The sequence below is a fragment of the Hypanus sabinus genome, chromosome 4, assembly GCF_030144855.1.
Source record: "Hypanus sabinus isolate sHypSab1 chromosome 4, sHypSab1.hap1, whole genome shotgun sequence".
NCBI lineage: Eukaryota > Metazoa > Chordata > Chondrichthyes > Myliobatiformes > Dasyatidae > Hypanus > Hypanus sabinus.
In genome coordinates this window covers 174,805,348-174,831,831 of record NC_082709.1, presented here as the reverse complement: position 1 = coordinate 174,831,831, position 26,484 = coordinate 174,805,348, and the positions used below count along the sequence as shown (strand labels likewise).

Sequence of the window (26,484 nt, the reverse complement as noted above, 5' to 3'; positions counted from 1 at the left end):
TGCGGTATGTAGGAATGCACGAGTGATCAAAATAAAATAGTCCAATTTTGAAAGATACATGATAAGGTATCTTTCAAAACAAGGTCAGAGATTTTGTGTACATGCACTATTTCTACACTCTGATTTTTGAATATTCCACCAGTAAGGGATGAAACCTTCATCTATCAGAACGATCAATACATTAACAGCTGCAGAATACAAGTTAATTTGAATTTCAATATTGTTTTCCAATATATGGTGTCACAGAATTATACAGCATAGAAACAGGGCCTTTAGACCATCTCCTGAGGTAGTCCTATTTGCCTGCATTAGAGCATTTCCTGGTAAACATTTTCTATCAATGAACCTGACCAGATGTCTTAAATATAGTAATTGTGCCCACCTCTATCGCTTCCTTTGACATCTTGTTCCATATACCACAACCTTGTGTGGGAAACAATTGCTTTTCAGGTTCCTTTTAAATCTTTCCCTTTTCACCTGAAATCTATGCTTTCAATAGTTTTATATTGCTTTGCCCTGGATAAAAGACTGACCTCTACTTCGTCCATGCCCCTCATAATTTATAAATTCTGATAAGGTCACTCAACGGCCTCCTTCATTCTAGGGACAACCGTGCCAGTCTAAACGGTCTCTCCTCACAACTCAAACATTCTAGTCCTTGTGAACTTGCTCTGCACCAACTCGAGAGTCTCCACCTAATCACATCCTTCCTATTGTATGCTGTCCCAAAGCTACCTGCAATATTCCTGTAGTCTCACCAGCTTCCTATACAACTGCATTATGTCCAGCTTGAAGAGAGTTAACATTTAATAGAAAAAATATGCAAGTCACCACAACTACTTCCATTATTAGATCTTCAGATAACAACTGTCACATTACAAATAATATGTGACAGTTCAAATTTATCTTGGAATTATTTTTCAGTCATCAGTTCTAAAAATAGTAAGGAACCTCACCTCTTCCAACAGAGTACAAATGGAATGATACTGTATGTGATTCTATCAATTGAACAGCTGCCTATTATTTCCAGTTTAAACAAATTTATAGATTTTATTTTTAATCTCAGATGCTCAAATTTACTATTACTATGTACTTGGTTTTTTTTTTGCACAAACAAAGCACCAACTACAGAATGCATTTATAAACTGAAGAATGCATTTGTGGAATCACAGAATAAGATGGAATTTCAGAACTGAAATTCATAAAACCTAGAAGAGTCCCTAAACCATAAAGTGTGATGATGCCATAATGAACTAATTATTTTGTAACACTCTTTCAGAAATCAAAAATGGAAAATATATACAAGTATGCACAACAAATGGAAATGCAGGATCCCCAATAACACTGGTGCTCACTTACCCATTCCCCTTTAACCTCCAACAGGAAAGTAAAAAGGGAAGTAAAAAAGGTTACAAAAACTCATTAGTATTAAAAACATCAGGTTTTCAAAATGCTTTCAACTGTCTAAAATGAAATGTACAAAAGCTGGCAGTTATTTTTTTAAACTCAATGCATAGATATTTACATGAATTTGTACAATGGAACAGGAACAAATACAAAATATGTAAAGATACCAACTGACTTTCAATTTACATTTTCTTTCAATAATATAGTGCCAGCTATGAGTCAGATGTTAGCACTCTTTCAATCAGAAAGCAAGCCCAGAGTCAAGCCTCACTTTTAAAACCTCAGTACAAAAATTCAAGCTGACACTCTCCTTAACAGAGAGTGACACACATTTTGTCATCGAGATGTATGTTAAACCAAAATCCCATTGCTTTTGCAATGAATGCACAAAATACAATGGGACAATAAAGGAGCAGTGGAATTGTACTGAGTGTCCTAGTCAATATTTATCCCATAACCAACATCATAAGGAAGATTATCTGGCCATTATATTATCATTACTTTAACGGTCTACCAAGTTTCCTACATTATAACAATGACTGCACTTAAAAAGTTACACTTCAATGGCTGCAAAGCAGCTTCAGAGATTCTGAAAAGAACTAGGGATACACATAGATCAGTCCAGATGAAGGGTCTTGGCCCAAAATGTCAATTGTTTACTCTTTTCCAAAGATGCTGCCTGCCCTGCCGAGTTCCTCCAGCATTGTATGTGTCCATTGAAGGGATACACAGATAAACAGCATCGAACTTGGTTCAAATAGTACAACTGAAGAAATAATAATCTGAACAGTGAAAGATTTAAACCAAGATCTCTACTGACCTGGGACACAAATGATCAAGAATTTATGGCATCTTTGGTTACAGTACAATCTTACACTGTTGAAAACTGAATGATCAATCAATACTACAAAGGAGAACGATATTACTAACTATTGAAAATGCTCTACTTCAGTGTTATCAACAAATGATCATACAAAGTACTGTACAGAGAAGGGGTCTTACTGAATTTAAAAGCTTTTGTCCCATCTAAGTATGTTATTGTTTTCAATAGAAGGTGGAGATAAATGGATGTGTTCATCTATTTAACACGTTTTCAAATAAATAATTTATCAAATCATGCTTGGAAGTTCAGAGATGGATTACACAATATTTTGTTACTCAAAAAATACAACAGTATATTTTTGTACTGTTTCCTTTTATGGCATAACATTTTACAAGAATTCTAAATGTTCGAAGTTTAATAATATGCCATACAAACATCAGGTACCTTTAACAGAATCTTTGACTACCATTACAGAATTAAATAGAATTTTACTCAAATAATTTAAGCTTTTAAATGCTACAAGGCATTTTGAAATAAAAATTAATCACAGGAATTTAATATTACTGGCTGGAGAAATACAATATTGTCTCTTGATATTAGCCACAAAAATGATGGCAAGCCCCCTTCATTCACTGAAGCCCACTGACTGAAGGCATTCCCCACAAACGTCATTGATTTTTGTACAAATGAAGAAAGCTAGATCTTTTCAGAGACCAGGTAAGTACTAACCACTTAAGAATAATTCTGCACAGCACAAAATGAGACAAGAACAGTTGCTGAAGTGGACAGATTTCTTCTAGTGGAAAATAGCTGATTATTTCAGAATTATTTTAATTTATTTAAATTACATTCCTTAGATGCTGCAGTGGGAAAAGGAAGGGTTTTTAGGTTGATCAGCCAGGCCTTCAGATTACTTTAAAAGTGAGGTGATGTCTGGGCTACTGCTTATTTGAATGAGAAATGCTGGACAGAATTGTAGAACAAATCATTCTTAAAACATTCTGTCAGCTCTCTTGTTACTAGCTTTACATGCTTTCAAATCTAACACAGATTTTATAAGAACAGATCTTACATAATGAAAGTAAAAATGTTTAAGGTCCAAAAGTGGATAATTTATCTCCTTTTCTCATTTTGAAAGCACCTCAAATCACAAAGTTATTGACAAGACAAAGACAGAATGTTTACCATTATGATATTCCCAGGGTGAATGGTAAGTTCATCGTGGCTCCTAGCTTCAAAAGGATACAACGCTTTATAATATACAACTTTCACACCATCTTGATCAGTATTTACAGAAGTAGACTTTTCTGTTGAGAGGGAGAAAAGAGAAATTTACTTTAAAAAAAATCGCAAGCAAAAATTAACATGTACAAAACATACTGATTTTGAGTTTATCATGGCATAATAATGATTTTAAAAGTCTAAACTGATGCACAAACATGGTTGAAGGAATTCAATTTGTTAAAAACCGTGGGCAAGATTTTTGTCTTGGACTTCTTTCCATACAATATCATAGTTAGCAATCTGTTGAAAGTACCAAAATTTCTTCTTGACCTTCTTGAAGTGAGCAATGTTAAATTCAGCATTAAGACAAAAACTTGCTTCAGTGCCCCTTACATTTATCAGCAAGAAGTTTAACTTCTTATAGAAAAACAAATCCAGAAAATAATTTCAGAGAGATTACCAGCTTATAGATCTTAAAAAATAGCATTTCTTGGATTTTAAGATTATAGGTTAATGTACCATGGCGTTATCTGTCTCTTTGAACAAACATAATCCTATATGGTGCTTAAGTGAAACCAAATAAGCATCTCACATGAACTTAAGATTTTACTTTGCATTCATTAAACCTCCCTTAATTTTTGAAACTTGTCCGTATGTTCACTATAGATAAATCTTCTGCTTTAATCAGCCCTCTCAGAAGCTAATGATTAGCTGAAACAATCAGTTCTTAATTATGGTTTCCTCTCTTTTCACTCTTAAAAATATCTATTAACCTCTAGAAATACAAAAACAGAACAAGAATGGAAATTTTATATAAAAGCAGATTTTGCAGTGACTGGGCAATGTGCCAAACCAGAAAGACAAATACTGCAATAACAATCAAATTACCATTTTGCACAACTGTGCTCTTGAAGTACTGTATGTAGATGATTAATGCAAGTTTCCATCTGGGAAAATATTCTATTGCTCAATTCCACAACATTAAAATGTTCAATACTTAAAGTATTCTTTAGGTTAAACCTTAGACCGCAGACTTTATCACCTGTTCCTGTTTAAGTGAACTTTACTGCTGGGAACACACTTCCAAGAATCAATAATCTTCAACATATACCATCAGAACAGGTTAACTAGTAACTCACCTCAGGAATTTGAGGTACGTTATTACCATCTTCCATTTATGTCTGCATTTATTCGAATATGCATCACTGCAACAATTATGTCTTTAGACTAATTACGATCGCCCTTATATTTGTAAAAGTATGTGTCTATCTGGTCAGACATCTTCATCATTGATATTGTTAAGATTCACCTTCAGGATCCATCCAGAGATCATGGTACAATGATATGTGGTTTAAAAGTCAGCCTCCATAAAGTTTTGAGGTTTTGGCTCAATCAAGATCAAACTGATGAGTTGCTTTTCTATGCTGAACACACAGAGATGTTTCTGATTTATTATGCATCAAATGCATAATAATAAAGTGGACAAGATAAAGTTAACAAGAGTTGAAACACGTCCTTCCATGAAGGAAGCAGGGTTTTTTTTAAAAAATGACAGTCCAATTGTTACTGACACTCAGATTTACCTTCAAGCTAGTATTATTAGCTTACTCAAATATACAACTCCCAATTGTCACAATGGGAAACAGGTATTACACTATTGTGCTGTTTCATTGGAGACTTAAACAAGTTGAGCACCACAAATGAAAAGGCAATAGTCTTGAAGAATAAAAACACTGAACTAAATCTGCAACCGCTGAAGGTATACACTACAAGAAATAACTAGCTTTAACTTGCCCATATCAACATATTCAACTGCACAAAGAGTAACCAGATTATGTCAATATAAGTGTCCTTCATGTGGAGAAATGACTGTGCTCAACAGGTGGAATAAACTCTAATGAAGGTGCAGAAGCCAAAGTTCTAGTTGACACTGAAATCACCAATTGCTCTTCTTTCATCTAACGATTATTCAGCAATTAAGACTGGAAAGTATGGAAACATGAGTGCAGGCATACTCTAGAAAAAGATATTAAAATGTCATGTGCCACCTGCACTGTATATTATAAAATCAAAGGACTACAACATAGTTAAGGAACCAGAACATGATACTATAGTTCCACCATTCAGTCTAGAGTTGCAGCAATTAACAATAGATTCAATAAACACCAAACACTCCAACCCTCACTATTACAAAGTTGAGACAAAAAATAAACCTATATTAGTAAGCACTAGGCTAAAAAAATTTTTTTAAATGGCCAATTCCAACAGGGGTCTCCCTTCCATTATCCATCACATCATGGGTCCAGTGTCCAATTAATCGGTTTGCTAAAAAGGATATTAAAGCAGAATCTCTGTGTACAGCAAAAGCAAAGGGTTGAAGTAATAGTCAGACTTAACTTACTTGAGTCTAGCTGCCCCTCAGAATCAAATTAAATAAAGTTTAAAACTGATATGTACTCAGTCATGTGGAAACTATGCCATTTCCATGTAAAGCTGGATAATTATCTTCATCACAAAAGTAGTAATCAATAATTTATTAAAGACACCTAATCAATTGTAACATTCTAATTGATGGGCAATAGTTCTAAAATAATTCAGATGTTGTCCTTATTTTCGGCTTAATCCAGAAACAGAATGAACACCATGAAGATACTTAGAAGTAAAAGTGGCACACATCAATGAACACATCCCAATACAATTGCCAATCTGAGCAAGTACGGCAGTCAACATTACAAATGAAGCAGCTGAATCAGAAAGAATAACATTTCCATTCCCAAAGTGTGCAGCTGGCAAAAATGAGCATCAGATGAAGAACAAACTCCTCAGATGACTAGCTCCCCATCATCTATCACTGCTCTATAGCTCATTGTTAAGGTTTTATCTGGAATGTGTAACAATGTGAGCATTATAGATTAGGGAAGTAATTCTGTGCATTTTTGCCTCCTTGTTTATCATCACCTAAAGTTTCAAAACTGTATACAAACCGTTCTTGAGTGACTTGAGAACTTACTCTTTCCTTCTGCCTGTGCAAACAATTAACAAATTTAATTACATGTACAAAAGTATTTCAAAAAGAATAAATGATTTTTTTAATTATTGAGTATGCTTGCAAAAAAACTAATCTCAGGGTTGAATACCGTGACATATATGTACTTTGATAATAAATTTAATTTGAAATTGAACTTTGAAATGCCTTGTGAGTTTAAATCCATTTGACTTCCCACGTTTCTACAGTTCCAATGCAATTTCTAAATTTGCTAATCTTTCGCAATTTTGCAAATTTTCACCACTTGTCACATGTACCATGTCAAAGAATTATACTTGAGCAGTATTTCCCCAATAACACAGTAAAATTGTCACAACCAGAGGTAATATAAAAAAAAGCTGGGTTTTTTAAAGATGTCCAAATAATCAAACATTATTACCTGGTGTCTGCCATCCACTCGGAGACTGTTTCTTTGATGGCTCCAGGTGCTGTTGAAACATTTTGTTAAATACATCTTGCTTGCTTTTTTCTTCTGTTTCTTGCTTTTGAAGCAATTCCTCCCGCCTTCGATTCTCCTCTTGCTGGAGGCTTCTTAGCCGTTCTTCTTCATCTTTTTGCACTTGCTCCTGCCAAAGTTTGTCACGTTCCTGTGCAGATCTAAGCAAATTACAAACTGTCAGTTCTCCACTATGAGGGGAGAAAAGACATGCAAACAATGAGAGAAAATTATAAGTAATCAAAAGTAATGAGATTATTTTCATACTTGTCAAGTCACTTTGGGGTAAAAAAAAATCACCTGTGATTTAGAATGCAATCTTAATTCTCTGTCTTATATAATTTCTTTGTCACAACTGCACATTTAACTGTTCTGTCATCCAACAAAACAGCATTTGTTCTCTTGCTGTAGATGTTAATCTAATTTCGATGATTTTCCTTCTTAATGGGCAACTTTTCACAATTTGGGGACAGACAACTAATTGGCTGCTACCCCTATGATCCCAAAAAATGAAAGGGTTAACATCTGAGGAGTGTTTGATGGTTCTGGTACTGGACTCGCTAGAGTTTAGAAGAATAAGGGGTAAACTTCATTGAAGCCTACTAAATATTGGAAGGCCTAGACAGAGTGAAGATGAACAGAATGTTTCCTATTGTGGAGAGTCTGGGACCAGAGACCCAGAATACAAGGACATCACCTTTAGAACAGGGAAGAGGAAGAATTTCTTCAACTACAGAGTGGTGAATTAGTGAAATTCATTGCCACAGATAGCTGTGGAAGCAAAATCATTGGGTATATTTAAAATGGAGGTTGATAAATTCTTGATTAGTAAGTGCATCAAAGGTTATAGGGAGAAGGCAGGAGAATGGGGTTGAGAGGGATAATAAATCAGCCAAGATGGAATGGCAGGACAGATTTAATGGACTGAATGGTCAAATTCTGCTTCCATGTCTTATGGTCTTGCATTGTGTTAATGCTCTGGATAAAGTAGACTCCCTGCCCTCCATTCACTTCTATAGGCAGCAAGATGATTCAGTCACTGGAACAATAACATGACTTAAATAACATCACTGTTACAAATGCTGGCAATTAGAAAGACTGAGCAAAGCAAGTAATTGAAAATAGTTATTTGATTTAGACAGTGTTTTGGATCAGGAAATTTTATGCATCTTGACACTCCCCTTCGTTTCTTTCAAATTAATCTGCTCTGTATAACTTGTATACAAAAATGCAGCAAAAGATGGGATCAGTCATTGCAATAAATGCAAGTTGGGAACAGTGCTATACAAATTAAGGAAGAAAACAAGCTTATTGAAGATTGCATTTGTGTATAAAAAGTTACTTAGTTTTGAAGCTCAACCTTGTACTGATTTGTTTGGGACTGAATAGTCAGAATGCTCAAAGTTGCAGCTCGATTATATGAAGTTAACTCATCAATCTAATCATCTTCTGTTCATTTATGTAACAATGAAATGGACAATGATCATGGACAAGAACCTCATCTCCTACGTTAATAAAATGACATCTATAATTTATTGTGAAACATAACAAAATGATTCAAAATAATGCTTATTTAAGCAAATTGACAAGGTGTTGGAGGGGTGCCTCAAAATTAAAAACAAAATTGATAATGGAAAGGTGAAATTTTCCTTTTTGTTAGCATGCTACCAGGGTTGTCAGTGAGCACAAATGACATTAGAACAAAGGAGAGTGCGGTTTGAAAATGGATGCAAAATTGTGATTTAGGTCATGACCAATGGATCCTTTTAAGACCACTTGGGTACTGCAAGATTTGAAGAAATATGGAAATAACAATTGGGGTTAATTTTGGATTAAGTACTACACAAACAGAAACACCAAGTAGCGTAGGGATTAGCGCAAAGCTATTACAGGTCGGGGTGACAGAACTTGGGAGTTCAATCCCAGCGTCTGCGGAAAGGAATCCCTGTACGTCCTCCCCATGGAATGTGTGGGTTTTCTCTGGGTCCTCCAGTTTCCACTCACAGTCTAAAGAGATGCTGGGTAGATTAATTGATTATTGTGAATTGTCCTGTGATTAGGGATTGTTGATCAGTACAGCTAGAAGGGCCAGAGGGGTCTATTCTGCGCAGTATCTCTAAACAAATAAATAAAAGATCAGGTAACTAGTTATCAGTGCCACAAATTTGTGCTCTTCAGAAATTTAAAGATTACATTTTGAGGACTGACACTTCCTTACAAATAAATTTCACCGCTACGATGATACCTAAACCATCTACTGAAGATCAGTCTTTCTCGCAATAGAGCTACGATGTTAATTCTCTTCTGCACGGTTCTGCCTGACTGCAGATTCCCTTTCACTGAGCTTTTTATATTGCTGCCTGTTCTTGGTTTGCTAAGTCTGAAGGAAAGAAAGATTAAGATATTAAACACATATGCATACACCTCAAAACACATTTAGTTTTAAAAGTTGTTAAAATAAAATTACACAGTTAACATCAAGGAAACAAAAGGGTAGAGGGATAATTGCGTACAGAGCACTTCTCAGAATCTACATCAAACCTGTACTGATTATCTTGGCTTGAGCTATCTTGGCACTTAAATATAGTAGCATCAAGAGGGCTTCAGTGAGTAAGGCATCACAATTGGGTTTCATGGGGGGGGGGGTGTTTGCTGGGTGCATGGCTCAAAGGTCTGGTAGGGCCAACTCTGCACTGCATCTCAATAAATAAATAAATAAATAAATAAATAGGCACTCTATGGCAAAGGATGAAGGTATTTTCATGGGTTGGAAATGGATTTGTATGACAATAACCTGCATCAAGCCGCTGTAATATACTTGCTGAAAATCTCTTTAGCATAACAAATATATTACCATATCTGGAATAAACTTGGGGTAGATTATGGATAATTAACCCAAGTCATTGTGACATATTTTTGCAAGTTAGATCTCACCGAATTGACCACAATGTCACCTTATCCAGGAGGACACTGTTTACACTGGAGCTTTGACAGAGTTAATTGTCTCCCATTTCTAGTCTGAATTTGATGAATGAAATGTTATCACCTCTGAGCAGCTTCTTTCTCATGCTGTCTTTCCAGTTCTTGTGTCCGCCGCTCTTGGTCCTTCTGCTTTTGCATTTCCATTTCAGCTTCTTTCTGTTGCTGTAGTTGTTGCTTGTTATGCATTTCCCTTAGTTCCTATTTTTTAAAGCAGATGCATGATTTAAGATTTTGTTTTTACAGCTATGAACAATCAACCTTGAAGCATTCTAAGGTGGAGATAAATTTGTCAAGCATGTGCCTAGCCAACCTGATGAACTGATAAAATTGATATAACAAAACTCTTTCTCAAATTAGCAGCTCATTCACCAATTGAAGGACCAAATATCAATGATATGAAAGAAGATATTACAAAAAAGGTTAGTGCAAAGAATGAACTCCAAACTGTAGAGAAAATAATATTCCTGGTTAGAAATCAACTTTTAAATGTTAGAATATATTAATACAGCAACTTATGTAGCACAAGACATTAGAAGCTAGAAATGAAATACACTCTTAAGACAGGTACAATGAATTGGCGTGCCAATATTCAGCTTATCCGCCTTCATCCTAATGGTGGAGGGGGTTAATTGTTCCAACTGCAACCGAATCATGCAATAGCAATTGCTTATTTTTGAAAAGATGTGCATTCAAAAATGTTGCATTACTGCTTAAAGGAGATATTTAATAAAGTAGCATATTCATTCAACTCTTTAAAGCTCAAAAGTTGCATCTAGTCAGAAAATGATAAATCCATACAATAATCAAGAATTATAAGTAGCACAAGCAAAGCACCATTTGATACTGTTTAAATGATCACTCCATTCTTGGCCATGGCCAATCTGCAAGCAACACTTAGAATAATTTTACATCAGCCATGACCTTATTGAATGGTAGAGCAGGCTCAACAGGCCAGATGGCCTGCTCCTACTCCAATGTCCTATGTTCTCATGTAGGACTGTGCAAAAGTCTTAGGCACATACATATAGCTAGATTTCCTAAGACGTCTGCACTGCACTGCTGCCATACAGAAAAATACAAAACACATTTCAGAGCATATGTGAGTGATGATAAACCTGATTCTGTAATGGGTCTCCATTGTGGACTGAGAGTGGGAAGGGAGCAGGGAGAGGGGAATCATGGTTGGGAAAAGAGGAAGGGAGAGGACAGAGAGCAGGTAGCATTAGAGAATAATTTTGTAATGGTCAATAAACCATTGTTTGGAATCAAGTGACCCTGCCTGGTGTCTCAGGGCTGGATGTGTCTAGACTGGCGCCACCTCCTGCCCCAGGCACTCCTTCTCTGCCACCTCTCCCAACCTCTCTCTGGGAGCTCCACTCTCGCCATTCCCAAAAATCCTTTGCTCCTACCAGGTTTACAAACTCCTTCTCCACTCCACATTGACAAATACAGTACTGTGCTAATGACTTGGGCACATATACCATACATAGCTAGGGTGCCCAAGATTTGCATAGTATTGTATGCATTTCGAAGAAAGCTAATGTTAAGTACAATAATATTGATTGAGCCTTCTCCATGGATTGTTACCTTGTCACGGTGGAGAAGCTTGTGTGGTCCTGAGATCCCGAAAGTGATGCCATCTGGAGTTATGCTCCTGATAGGGTCACCCATGCTGGTAAGGTCGAGGGTGAGTCCCTGACAAAGAACAATCCAACCAAGACCTCAACGGTGGAACAGGCAGACGAAGTTACTTCAAACTCAACAACTGTGCAGAAGGATGAAGGCTGCAACAAATCCATCAGCTCCAATCGTCATGGTTTCCATGCCATTGGAATCAGTTGGTTGATTTGTGAAGTATCATGTGCTTCTTGGAGTGCAGGATCAAGTACATGTTAAACAAATACACGCACAGGCGTCTTCGCTCTGTGGGCCACATCTTCAAGTCTTTCGGCGATCGGGGGAGGGCATCAGGAGCAGGCAATGTGATGGCTGGAAGCACCAAGTCAAGAACAGGCTCGAAAGTGATGAATACTTGATTCAGTCGCTCAACTTTTGGACAGAAGCAGCAAAGTTGTTCAGTAGCAGTATTCGCGTCTGAGCAGCCCTATTTAGGATCCACTCTGCTCACCCTCAATTGGGAGGTACCCTAGAAAAGGTGCCCTAAAAATAGTCTGCTTCACCCCATCCTGTCTGGAAAGCCGCATCCAGAGGGATCACCATCATGCGGTAGAAAAACATGGACAAGTGAAACTACGAAATTTGGAACCTGGAATACACAGACTCTGATGGATAACCCAAACTCAGACCGACCAGGGAGGAGAACTGCCTTTGTTGCCCAGGTACTCCAAAAACTCAACTTTCAACATTGTTGCTCTGACTGAGACCCGCAGAGCTGGAGAAGGGCAACTAAAGGAAGAGCAAGGTCAATACTCCTTTTTCTGGAAAGACTTGATCCTGAACAACCGAGGATCCATGGAGTAGGTTCTGATATCTGAAGTAGCCTACTCCAGAAGCTGACAGAGCAACCACTGGGAATCTATTAACGTCTCATGACTCTGCAAACCCAGCTTGTCAAAAACCAACACGCCACAATCATCAGCGCCTATGCTCCAACTCTGGACGCTGAAGATGAAATAAAGATGAACTTCTACGCCCAACTTGACCATGTCCTTTCCTCTGTTCTCAACAACGACAAGATCATTCTTTTGGGAGACTTCAATGCCAGAGTTGGGAAAGGTCATAGGCTCTGGACTGGAATAATAAGCAAGGAAGGAGTTTGTAAGGTCAACGGCAATGGAACACTCCTCCTCACATAATGTGCTTAACACAAGCTGGTGACTACAAACACCCTATTTCGCCAGAAAAACAGGCACAAACTCTCCTGGCAGCATACACGCTCCAAACACTGGCAACTCATTGACTACATCATTGTACAATCCCTGGACAACCAAGATGTACTGATAACAAGAGATGTTACTGGTGCCGACGAGTGCTGGACAGACCATCGACTCATCTCGTCCACCATGAGAATGAAGATACGGCCCAAAAGGAAACACAAGAATCAGAACACTATTAGAAATTCAATGTGACATCCTTCAAGTCATCAAGCATGTACAGGTGCTCCAACAAAATCTTCAAGAACAACTGCCTCAACAAATCCCACCATCTGTAGAACAATGGAATCAATTGAAGAATGCTATCATCACCTCCTGCAAAGAAACAATTGGGTTCAAGACGAAAAAACATCAGGATTGATTCGATGATAATGGCAAACTACTCCAACAACTCATTGATGAAAAGAGAAAAGCTTTCATCACCTTACAAAATGACCAACAAATGGCTATCAAAGGAAACGCTATCAGGAATGCAAGGTTGCAGTCCAGAAGAGCACCTGAAACCTGAAAAAACAATGGTGGAGGAAGAAAGCTCAGGAAATCCAACAACTAGCAGACGCCAATGACACTCGAAGCTTTTTCAACACAACTAAAGCTGTTTTTGGCCCCTCTCAAAAGCAAAGAAGGTTCAACCATCCTGAAGAGTGATGCTGACATCAATTTTAGATGGAGGGAGCACTTTGAAGATCTTCTAAATCAGACTATTGCATTTGGCAGGAATGTGATTAACAACATTCCAAAACAGCCCGTTGACAACTTCCTAAGCAAAATACCAACACTTGAAGAAGTCAAGGAAGCCATCACAACCTTGGAAAACAACAATGTCACTAGACTCCATGGAATACCAGCCGCGGTCTACAAAATTGGAGGTAACCCACTTGATTATCAACTGCATCAACTTCTCATCAAGATCTGGATAAATGAAGACGTACCAGCAGACTTTAGAGACTCAGCAAACGTTACCACCTACAAAAGGAAAGGCGATCGATCTGAATGCAAAAACTATCGAGGAGCTTCCCTGCTAGCAACAACAGGAAAGATCCTGACACGCATCATGAACAACTGGCTCAAGCCTTTAGACGAGAAGATCCTTCCAGAGACACAAGCCCGTTTTAGACCATCACATGGAGCAATTGACATGATCTTCACAATGCGACAACTACAAGAAGAATGTCGTGAACAACTTCAACCTTTGTACATGGCATTCATCGACTTCACCAAAGCCTTTTGACTCGGTATCAAGGGAACTCCTATGGGATGTCCTTCTAAAAGTACATTCCAATCCCGAGACTCCTCCACGATGGCATGCTTGCCAGATTCGTGGTCAGCAATAGTAACTGTGAGCCTTTTCAAGTCAGATCAGGAGTAAAACAGGGATGCGTGATTGCCCTAACTTTGTTCACCATCTTCATTGCAACAATCATCCACATCAAGGACGACCTACCCCCAGGAATCAAAAACATCTACAGAACAGATAGCAGACTTTTCAATCTTGTTCGTCTCAAGTCCAAAAACAAGACATCCACGAGTTCCCTCATCGAGTTCCAATACACAGATCACAACAGTTTTGCAGCTCTCTCGAAAACCATCTACAACACATTCTGGTGGAACACAGCAGGCCAGGCAGCATCTATAAGGAGAAGCATTATCGACGTTTCGGGCCAAGACCCTTCGTCAGGACTAAGTTAGTCCTGACGAAGGGTCTTGGCCCGAAACATTGACAGTGCTTCTCCTTATAGATGCTGCCTGGCCTGCTGTGTTCCACCAGCATTTTGTGTGTATTGTTTGAATTTCCAGCATCTGCAGATTTCTTCGTGTTTACAACAGATTTGGACTGCCTTCAACTGTGCATACACGAAACCTAGACTTACCATCAATTCCAAGACGACTCAGATCATCTACCAACTATCACTAACTGAGACAAATCAGACAGAACCAACAATTCAACTTGGAGAAACAACCCTGGAAAATGCAGACAACTTTCCGTATCTTGGAAGTCATCCCTCCTCCAATGCCGACCTTAATGATGAGATCCAACATCATCTTAAATTCGCTGGAACAGCTTTTGGACATCTCCAAACAAGAGTCTTTCATGATCGTAGCATCTGAACAGACACCAAGATGTTAATGTACAAAGCAGTGGTGATCCCAATGCTCCTGTATGCATCAGAAACCTGGGCAACATACCGACGACATCTGAAGGCACTTAAAAAGTTCCATCAACACCGTCTTCAAAATATCTTAAATGTCAGCTGGGAAGATAGAAGAACCAACATCAGCGTGCAAAATGAAGCAAAAACAACAAGCATTGAAGCCTACGTCATCAAGAACCAACTAACCAACAGACTCGCAGAATTAGAAAAGAGAAGAAAATGGAAAGAGAGGCAACAACAACCAAAGCCCGATCTGCCATCTGGAACTACCTGTCCTGAATGCTGAAGAACTTTCAAAGCCATGATTGGACTCATAAGCCATTTGAGAGCCCATAAATAGATCAACAGAACCTAGACCGTCATCCTTGACCTTGAGGGATAGCCACGACGATTGATTGAGCAGCAGCAACAGGATCATACCGTAGGCACTAGTCAAACTTACAACTGGCAAAGGGCTTGTGTGGGGGTAGGGTTGGGGAAATGATGGAAAATATTGTGACTACAAGACCACTTTACAGTGAAAGAAACTATATGCACAGGAGATTCTGCAGATGCTAGCAACATATTCAAAATGCTAGAGGAACTCAGGCAGCATCTATGGAGGGGAATAATCCCCTCCCCCACCACCTTATTTTGGCTTCTTCCCTCTTCCTTTCCAGTCCTGAAGAAGGGTCGTGACTGTTCATTCCCTTTCATAAATGCTGCTTGACCTGCTGAGTTCCTCCAGCTTTTTATATGTGCTGAATGTGAGAAACACCTTTATCTGCATCCTGGGAACTTTCTGAATCAATAATGCCCCATGAAGGACATCAGCAATTTCACACATGGGCACAAAAAATAATTCAAGAGTGCTAAAATTTCAAGTCTCCAAACACCTCAAGGGCACCTATTGTAGAACAATGAAGTTGGTGATAAGGATTTATTGGCTGAGGGCAACACTTGGGAGTAGGTCCAATATCAATCACCCTTTACAAATGTCATTACTATAAAGAAATGCTGAATGTCAGTTCTTGTAAACAGGCTCAAGAAACTTGTTGCCTTCTCAAAGAAGCCGTCACCTTGTGATCCATTAAATATTATGATATTAATTAGAAAAGACAGACACCTTACCCCCTATCGTACTGTTATGAACATTGAAAATATCAAGATCAACTGTTTGTGACAGTTAATCTGTGACATTTGCCGGGAGCACTGCAGACCAAGGGCCTGATGAGGATCCCTAACACCCATCCCACAATCTCTTTGACCTACTACCACCAGGAAGGAGGTATAAGAGCATCAAGACCAGGACTGCCAGACTGGGTTACAGCTTCTTCCCTCAGGCTGTGAGACTAATAAGTACCTTGCCACTATCAAGGTCTCATATAACCATATAACAATTACAGCACAGAAACAGGCCAATTTGACCCTTCTAGTCCGTGCCAAACGCTTACTCTCACCTAGTCCATAACTCTCCATTCCTTTCCTGTCCATATACCTATCCCAAATTTTTTTTAATGACAAAATCGAACCTACCTCTACCACTTCTACTGGAAGCTCGTTCCACACAGCTACCACTCTCTGAGTAAAGAAGTTCCTCCTCGTGTTACCCCTAAACTTTTGCCCCCTAACTCTCAACTCATGTCCTCTCGTATGAATCTCCCCTAGTCTCAATGGAAAAAGCCTATGCACATCAACTCGATCTATCCCCCTCATAATTTTAAATACCTCTATCAAGTCCCCCCTCAACCTTCTAGAACTATACACAATACTCCCAATTTGGCGTCACCAATGCCTTGTACAATTTTAACGTTACATCCCAACTCCTATACTCAATGCTCTGATTTATAAAGGCCAGCATACTAAAAGCTTCCTTCACCACCCTATCCACATGAGATTCCACCTTCAGGGAACTATGCACCATTATTCCTAGATCACTCTGTTCTACTGCATTCCTCAATGCTCTACCATTTAGCGAACATCTACTGCTTTACCCTCATCAACTTTCCTAGTAACCTCTCATCACTCGTCAGAGAACTGTTTACTGTTCTGTTTACCTGTGCTGAACACTATATACATTTTGAATTATATTTTATTAAATTGTTTGTGGTAATATTTAGATTATGTGCTGTGCGTGATTTGTTTTGTGGGTGTACTGTGGTCTGGAGGAATGTTGTTTTGTTTAGTTGTAAATATGTGCAATCAGATGACAATAAACTTGAACTGAATGCCATGGAAACAACAGATTTATTCTAAAATAAATGTATCCTTCAAGACAAGTATTTATAGGAAGACTGAAGGAGAATTCAAATAATTTATCTGATAATTTGTGTCCAACACAAATACTTCCAGAAAGAGAATTTTGAATTTCTGCTCAAATAGACCGGAAGAATTTCACTTCAAGCTTTGAGCAGGCAATTAAGTTTTTCACATTTGGATAATTCAATGTTCCTCTTGAATATAACATTTCTATGCAACTACCATTAGAAAGCTGTCCTAATAATTAACAAATGCTACTGCAGGGAGACCATGGTACAAGATTGCAAATGGATGTCAAGAGAGTCAGTAGGTGAAGTAGTATGAACAGGGCAAAAACGGGGCACATTTAAGAATACCTTGTTAAACCTTATTAAGTGACCAATGCATCAAAAGCAGTTTTCCACAACTTTTCTGTTTAGTTTATTAGAAGTTAATGTCTTTGAGCAACCATAGTACTTAAACGTATCATGTACAATTAGAAACACACTGAAAAGCCAGCACCAGATTTTTGCACACACTTTATATTTAACATATAGCAACAAGCATTATGTGAATGATGCATTTCTAAATAGAAATTTGTACTTTGTGCTAAAATAAAAACTTTCACTTATTGCTTGGGAGTATTTAAGTGAAGAAATACCATCTAAACTTATGTTTATAAACAATACAGTTGGAAATATTGAAACACTAGCATTGGCTATTCATTCACAAATATTGGTATTTTATTTCAATAATAATTGGATTAAACAGCAAATCTTCATTTCCAATTCTGTTTCCCTTATATCATTGACCTATGCATGAGCCTAGACAATTATTATTGATTCAAATAGTTGCAAAATCAAGCCTAATGAAGTCTCTATAGGAGAAAGATCACCAAATCATAATGAAAATGAGCAAAGCATAATTTCTCCATGTCATTAGCATTGGCTCTGGGGTCCCAAATCAGAATGAGTGTCAAAGGAATGAACAGGAATTAAAGTGAGGACCTTATACCTTTTAATGACAGTTTAGTTTTACTTTGCTATTTATTGAAACATCTGGAAAGCTTGAGCAACAAAGCAAACAGCAGAGTTGGCTTTAACTTTAATCTTGAGCTTCAACAGACAAGGAACAAGTATGGAAGAGATACTTATCCTTGATAAGAGTCATGGCATTACAGCACAGAAACTGGCCCTTTGGCCCATTTAGTCTGCGCCAAACTATTAATCTGTCAAGCCCCAATGACCTGCATCCGGAGCAAAGCCCTCCATAACCCTCCCATCCAAATTTCTCTTATATCTATCTATCTAGTCTATTAAGATCTCTCATCTATGTAAACTAGACAATTTCATGAGTCCTAACTGAAACTATAGGATGGTGGTGGTGAGGATGGCAAAAGCTGCCTCAACATTTCAGGACTATAGAACATGGAGAGCATTATAATGGTATAATAGTTACCAATCTCCCATCTCAGCAGTATTTCTGCACTCATTTTGTTATTAGAAATTGCTTTGTACAACTTTTGAGAGTTTGAAGTTCCTTTACAGAAACTTTACTCCCATGCAGAACATGGAGTGCTACATTATTAGCGATGCTGTTTCTCAGTCAAGGAATTAAATTGAACTCCCCCAATGCTCTCTACCCATTCCCCATGACAAAAACGTACATTCTAGTGTAACTATTCAAGTATCATTTTTGGTCAAGGCATAGTTCACCCACAATTGAGACCAAAACAGATTTTCCCTTTGATGGCCGATACCTTGAATACTACATTCGTATGAGTTGCTGCACTTTATGAAGCATATTATGTTCAAAATAGATCAGACAGCTGAAAAGATTTGGGTTAAAATTTTTTAGAAAGACACCACAATTAGAGCCAATAGGTTCTAATCCAGCTTTTGAAAGTTCTAACATTGCAAGAGATGTGACCAATGGGAAATTGCAAAATTCTATGTACCTGGCAGACAAGTCATAGAAATTTTTTAATACTTCCATTTAGAAATACATTTCAACAACTGTGAAGAAGCGCATTTAGGGAAGAAACCTTTAAAAAGAAGTCTAAGTAGTTCACGCAGCACAGCAGGAAGGCCAGGCACTGCAGCAATACATCGTCCACAGCCACAGACTGGAAGAAAAGAAATGTGCACATTTAACAAAAAAGGACCCACAGCAGCTGAGACAGGCTCCAATCAAGATAAAAATGATAGTTTTTAAAAATCTCCACAATATATTCAATACCACACAGTAAAGTTTCAAATTACAATTTTCTTTTAAAACCTATTTGTGCCCCATGGAGTTGCTTTCAATCAATTCATTGTATTAACAGAGTTAATATAAGCATTTTAGTAGTTGTAGTAACATCTGTATCAGTGTACAAAAATGTGATGAATGGAAGCATACTGTGAACTCACACCACAGCATTACATGTACGACTGAATAAAATCCATATTTTGTTGAGTCGAATTTACTGAATAAATCCCACTGAATAGTTTAATTAACATTTACACACAAAATGTTTACTCATAGTGACAACTTTAATAAAAGTATCAACACCAAGATGAAAATCACTTATATGATTAAAACTGACATTTACAATTTTAACTGTAACACTACTGCAATTCAGCCCCCACACTGAACTACAAACTAATGGATCATATGGGTAAAACATTCTACGTATGTGCAATTTATTTTCACCATCGTGTACTCTCTCATCGATATGTTTAAGTTAGGAACACGTCACTTTATCAACAATGATAAAGAATTATGATAAAGAAGATAAACAATGATACTGAAACAGACACAGAGGCTTCACAGAAAATATACTAATTAGTGCCAAATTATCAAAATGCTTCAAATTCCAAGAACTGCTCTAGGCTGGTCCAATAGCTCAATAAATTTATACAGATGATGATCAATCAGGCCTGTGCCAACGTGGCTGAAGCAACAACCAATACTTAAAACAATTGCAACAATTCACAGATTGTATTAGACACCATAAAATATATATGCACAATAAAATGTGCTTATTGTCAGCAAATGTTGCACAGATCCCAGCTTTGTACCAATATATTGGCAACACACAAACATGATAGCTCAGCGAGAATGAAAATATAAACATTACTATCTTAAAAATACTTCTTAGATGCAAGCTAACACAATCTAATCAACAGATCAGTTCAATTTGAATTAAATTACTTGGGCAGTAAAGGAATCAAATTAAATTAGATGCTTTGACAGTATAGTCTTTCTTTCTTCCATGGGGAAAAGATATTAACATATTAAGTATATAGCAAATCACTGACTATGAAGCAAACTAAATGCTTAATATTAAACTAATGTTTAAGAAATTAAACTGAATGATAAAAAAAGAAAAAGCAGTTTTTAAATTTGTTCATGCTGTATAAATGTTCTTGGCAAACCGACCATCCACTTGTACAGACTCAATGACAAGGCCACTTCTGAAGTGACTACACCAATTCAAAGATGCATATAGGTCAGGCCAAACAAAGATGACAGATAAAAATTATTAAACTATATTTTAATGACCACCCAGACAGTTCATGTTATTAATGTCCATTTCTTTTATTCCAAATTTAAGTACTTGAATTAAGATGTCATGATATGATTTGAAATTATATCTTGCAGATTAGCTCTCTAGTAGCGTAACCACAATGCCACTAATATCAATAATTATCAGCAATTTCTGCAAATTCAGTTCCATTTATGCAGAGAAATTTAAACTTTACAGAATTTCACTTATGGCGAGTAGTCCAGACTTGGGCATGTTACTCAGCAAGTGAAGTTTAGCATTTTATTGTGAAGGTGTACTAAAGATGGTCACACGGAGACAGAAACATAGAAAATAGGTGCAGGAGTAGGTCAAACGGCCCTTCGAGACTGCACGCCATTCAGTATGATCATGGCTGATCATTCAATTCAGAACCCTGTACCTGCCTTCTCTCCATACCCCCGATCCCTTTAGCCATAAGGGCCATATCTAACTCCCTCTTAAATATATCCAATGAACTGGCCTCGACTGTTTCCTGTGGCAGAGAATTCCACAAATTCACCACTCTGTGTGTGAATAAGTTTCTCCTCTTCTCGGTCCTAAAAGGCTTCCCCTTTATCCTTAAATTGTGACCCCTCGTTCTGGACTTCCCCAACATCGTGAACAATCTTTCTGCATCTAGCCTGTCCAATCCCTTTAGAATTTTATACGTTTCAATAAGATTCCCCCCTCAATCTTCTAAATTCCAGCGAGTATAAGCCCAGTCGATCCAGTCTTTCTTCATATGAAAGTCCTGCCATCCCAGGAATCAATTTGGTGAACCTTCTTTGTACTCCCTCTATGGCATGAATGTCTTTCCTCAGAATAGGGGACCAAAACTGCACACAATACTCCAGGTGTGGTCTCATCAAAGCCTTGTAAAACTGCAGTAGAACCTCCCTGCTCCTGTACTCAAATCCTTTTGCTCTGAATGCCAACATACCATTCGCCTTTTTCACTGCCTGCTGTACCTGCATGCCCACCTTCAATGACTGGTGTACAATGACACCCAGGTCTCATTGCACCTCCCCTTTTCCTAATCGGCCACCATTCAGAAAATAATCTGTTTTCCTGTTCTTGCAACCAAAGTGGATAACCTCACATTTAACCACATTAAATTGCATCTGCCATGAATTTGCCCACTCACCTAACCTATCCAAGTCACCCTGCATCCTCTTAGGATCCTCCTCACAGTTAACACTGCCACCCAGCTTCGTGTCATCAGCAAACTTGGAGATACTGCATTTAATTCTCTTGTCTAAATCATTAATATATATTGTAAACAACTGGGGTCCCAGTGCTGAGCCTTGCGGTACCCCACTAGTCACTGCCTGCCATTCTGAAAAGGTCCCGTTTACTCCCACTCTTTGCTTCCTGTCTGCCAGCCAATTCTCTATCCACATCAATACCATACCCCCAATACCATGTGCTTTAAGTTTGCACACTAATCTCCTGTGTGGGACCTTGTCTAAAGCCTTTTGAAAATCTAAATATACCACATCCACTGGTTCTCCCCTATCTACTCTACTAGTTACATCCTCAAAAAATTCTATAAGATTCGTCAGACATGATTTTCCTTTCACAAATCCATGCTGACTTTGTCCGATGATTTCACTGCTTTCCAAATGTGCTGTTATCACATCTTTGATAACTGACTCTAGTATTTTCCCCACCACCAATGTCAGACTAACCAGTCTATAATTCCCCAGTTTCTCTCTCCCTCCTTTTTTTAAAAAGTGGGGTTACATTAGCCACCCTCCAATCCTCAGGAACTAATCCAGAATCTAAGGAGTTTTGAAAAATTATCACTAATGCATCCACTATTCCTTGAGCTACTTTCTTAAGCACTCTGGGATGCAGACCATCTGGCCCTAGGGATCTATCTGCCTTTAATCCCTGCAATTTACCTAACACCACTTTCCTACTAACATGTATTTCCCTCAGTTCCTCCATCTCACTAGACCTTTGGTCCCCTACTATGTCTGGAAGATTATTTATGTCCTCCTTAGTGCAGATGGAACCAAAGTAGTTATTCAATTGGTCTGCCATGTCCTTGTTCCCCATGATCAAGTCACCTGTTTCTGACTATAAGGACCTACATTTGTCTTAACCAATCTTTTTCTTTTCACATATCTATAAAAGCTTTTACAGTCAGTTTTTATGTTCCCTGCCAGCTTTCTCTCATAATCTTTTCCCCTTTCCTTTTCTTTTTAGAAAAAAAACAAGATTTACAGAGTGCAACACATAAATACATCTCAACATAACTTGTGTACATTCATATATTGTAATAAAATTGATCAAAATGTTATAGCATAACACATAAAGGTATACCACTCTGTAATCAAAAATTTAAAGATAAGTCATACATCATAAAAGAAATTTTTTATATAAAAAAAAGTCAACCCCCTACCAACTACCAAAGAAAAAAGCTGATGGATGATAATGGATAATTAGAAAAAAACTCATATTCGCTTAAGAAGAGAAAATAAAAATATACATAAAAGTCTGTGCACTGTTAAACTTTATAAATTGAAAAAGTAATTTAAGAAACGTCCCCAGATATCATAAAAAGATTGTTTCGAATTTAAGACTAAGCAGCGAATCTTTTCTAAATTTAAATAAGACATAATATCACGTAGCCATTGAAGATGTGTAGGAGGGGTAGACTTCTTCCATTTAAGCAAGATTGCTCTTCTTGCTAAAAGAGAGGTAAAAACTAACACCTGTAGGTTAGGAGTATTTAAAGTTATATCTTCATTTGCAATAATACCGAACAAGGCAGTAAGGGGATTTGGGTCAAATTGGACCCTAAAAAGTTGTGAGAAGATATGAAATACTTCCCGCCAAAACTTTTCAACTTTAGGGCAAAACCAAAACATATGAATTAAAGAGGCATCAGCAGAGTTGCATTTATTACAAAATGGAGAAACATTCGGGTAAAAACTGGACAGCTTCTGTTTAGAAATGTAAGCTCTATGAACCATTTTAAATTGTAGAAGAGAATGACGAGCACAGAAAGATGATTTATTAACCTGTTTAAGAATTTTATTCTATCTATCATCAGTAATCTGACAATTTAGGTCATCCTCCCAAGCTTTTTTTTATTTTATCTAAAAAGTCTTGTCTAGAATCAATCAACAAGTTATAGATACCAGTAATAGAAACATTAACAAAAGGTTTAAAATTTAAAAATGAAGACTCTTCCTAAAATTTTATATCTTTATCAAGCCTTAGCTATTTTTATTCCTAAGACCTACTTTGATTCTTTAGATTGAATTTTAACATCTTATATTTGGAATAATAAACAAGCTCGTTTAAGTAAAGTTTACCTACAAAGAAATAAAGAGATGGGTGGATTAGCCCTACCCAATTTTAGGTTTTACTATTGGGCACCCATTATAAGGAATATTACTTTCTGGTCCTATTATATTTATCGTAAAGATTGCCCATCATGGGTTTCCTTAGAAATTAATTCTGTAAAAAATTCCTCTATTGTCTCTCTTCTTGGATCATGCTCTTCTTTTTCAGCAAATAAAATAACAGATAACATAATTGTTAAGCAAACTTTAAGGATTTGGGCTCAATTTAGGAAATTTTTTGGTTCAGCGAATTTTTCATTACCATCTCCCATTCTTAATTATTTTTTATCCCTTCCATGACTGACAAAGTCTTTAAAGATTGGGATGAACTAGGTATTAAGTGTTTTTGGGACCTGTTTACCTCAGGATCTCTTGCTTTATTTGACCAATTGTCAAATAAATTTGCACTCCCCAAAACACATTTTTACAGATACCTTCAAATTAGAGATTTCCTACGTTTCCAATTAACTACTTTTCCTATAGGTCCTGATAAAAATTTACTGGACGATCTTTTCTCCCTTTCCTAATTAAGCCCTTTGTCCTCCTCTGCTGGTCTCTGAATTTCTCCCAGTCCTCAGGTGTGCCGCTTTTTTTTGCTAACTTATATTTTCTTCTTTGGACTTGATACTATCCCTAATTTCCCTTGTAGGCCACGGGTGCACTACCTTCCCTGGTTCATTCTGGAATGAACAACTGTTGTAGTTTATCCATGCGATCTTTAAATGCTTGCCATTGCAAATCCACTGTCAACCCTTTAAGTATCATTTGCCAGTCTATCTTAGCTAATTCATGTCTCAAAGTTACCCTTCTTAAAGTTCAGGACCTTTGTTTCTGAATTAACTATGTCACTCTCCATCTTAATGAAGAATTCCACCATATTATGGTCACTCTTACCCAAGGGGCCTCGCACGACAAGATTGCTAACTAACCCTTCCTCATTGCTCAATACCCAGTCTAGAATGGCCTGCTCTCTAGTTGGTTTCTCAACATGTTGATTCAGAAAACCATCCTGCATACATTCCAAGAAATCCTCTTCCTCAGCACCCTTACCAATTTGGTTCATCCAATCTCTATGTAGATTGAAGTCACCCATGATAACTACTGTTCCTTTATTGCATGCATTTCTAATTTCCTGTTTAATGCCATCCCCAACCTCACTACTGCTGTTAGGTGGCCTGTACACAACTCCCACCAGTGTTTTCTGCCCCTTAGTGTTATGCAGCTCTACCCATATTGATTCCACATCCTCCAGGTTAATGTCCTTTCTTTCTACTGCGTTAATCTCCTCTCTAACCAGCAAGGCTACCCTACCTCCTTTTCTTTCCTGTCTATCCCTCCTGAATTTTGAATATCCCTGGATGTTGAGCTCCCATCCTTGGTCACCCTGGAGCCATGTCTCTGTGATCCCAACTATATCATATTGATTCGTAACTAAATGCACATTCAATTCACCCACCTTGTTACGAATGCTCCTCGCATTGACACACAAAGCCTTCAGGCTTGTTTTTACAATACTCTTAGACCTTATACAATTATTTTGAAAAATGGCCCTTTTTGATTTTTGCCCTGGATTTGCCTGCCTACCGCTTTTACTTTTCACGTTACTACTTTTTGCTTCTACCCTCATTTTACACCCCTCTGTCTCTCTGCACTTGTTCCCATCCCCCTGCCACATTAGTTTAAATCCTGAACAGCAGGATTTGCTCGACTTATTTCTATTTTCCTCTTCCTCGACCCTAACACCCTGGTTTCCTTCCCCTTGCCAACTCAGTTTAAACCCTCCCTAACAGCTATATTAAACAATCCTGCCAGGATTTTAGTACCCTTTGAGTTCAGGTGTGTCCCATCATTTCTATATAAGTCATGCTTTCCCCAAAATAGATCCCAGTGATCTAAGAACTTGAAGCCCTGCCTGAAGACGTTACTCTTTTGGCATAATATAGATCATTCCAAAGCACAGACAAATTCTGATCAAGGAGTGTTATATTTAATTATGGAAGATGGAAATATTTGAACCATGCTGTTCTCATCTGAGTATTGTACAAGAAACAACTGCAATGTACAGCATGCCAGGAAAAATAATCTTCAGTATTACCTTCAGCTGATTATTGAAGATATCTATCTCCTGAAGCTTTGCTCTGGTTTCTTTCTCAACTTCATCAAGTTGGTCACGAAGGCGTTGTCTCGTCAACTCTTTGCTTTCCAATGATTTTTTGACAGCAAGAATACTGTCTCCTAATAATTAAAATAAAATATGGCTCTGCAAGTGGATATTTGTAAAACAAATTCATCATTTGAAAAATAAGTGTCAAGAAAGTGACTCCCCATTTTGAAAATTAAATTCTCTAACAGACGTAGGAATATTAAGACAAGCCTTGACAAATGCTAGGGAAAAT

General features: G+C 37.6%; 1 protein-coding gene across 4 annotated transcripts in view; it reads right to left on the bottom strand.

Moving 5' to 3' along the window:
• The window catches only part of itsn1 (intersectin 1 (SH3 domain protein)), a 225,592-nt gene that overhangs the window by 110,649 nt on the left and 88,459 nt on the right, over positions 1 to 26,484 (bottom strand). For all 4 annotated transcript variants that reach the window (XM_059968863.1, XM_059968861.1, XM_059968860.1 and 1 more), the window contains 4 exons: positions 26,184 to 26,323; positions 9,983 to 10,116; positions 6,880 to 7,097; positions 3,416 to 3,537 (listed from right to left, as the gene is read on the bottom strand). In XM_059968863.1, the coding sequence (XP_059824846.1) occupies positions 3,416 to 3,537; positions 6,880 to 7,097; positions 9,983 to 10,116; positions 26,184 to 26,323 (614 nt within the window). The remainder of the gene's footprint in view (positions 1 to 3,415; positions 3,538 to 6,879; positions 7,098 to 9,982; positions 10,117 to 26,183; positions 26,324 to 26,484) is intronic.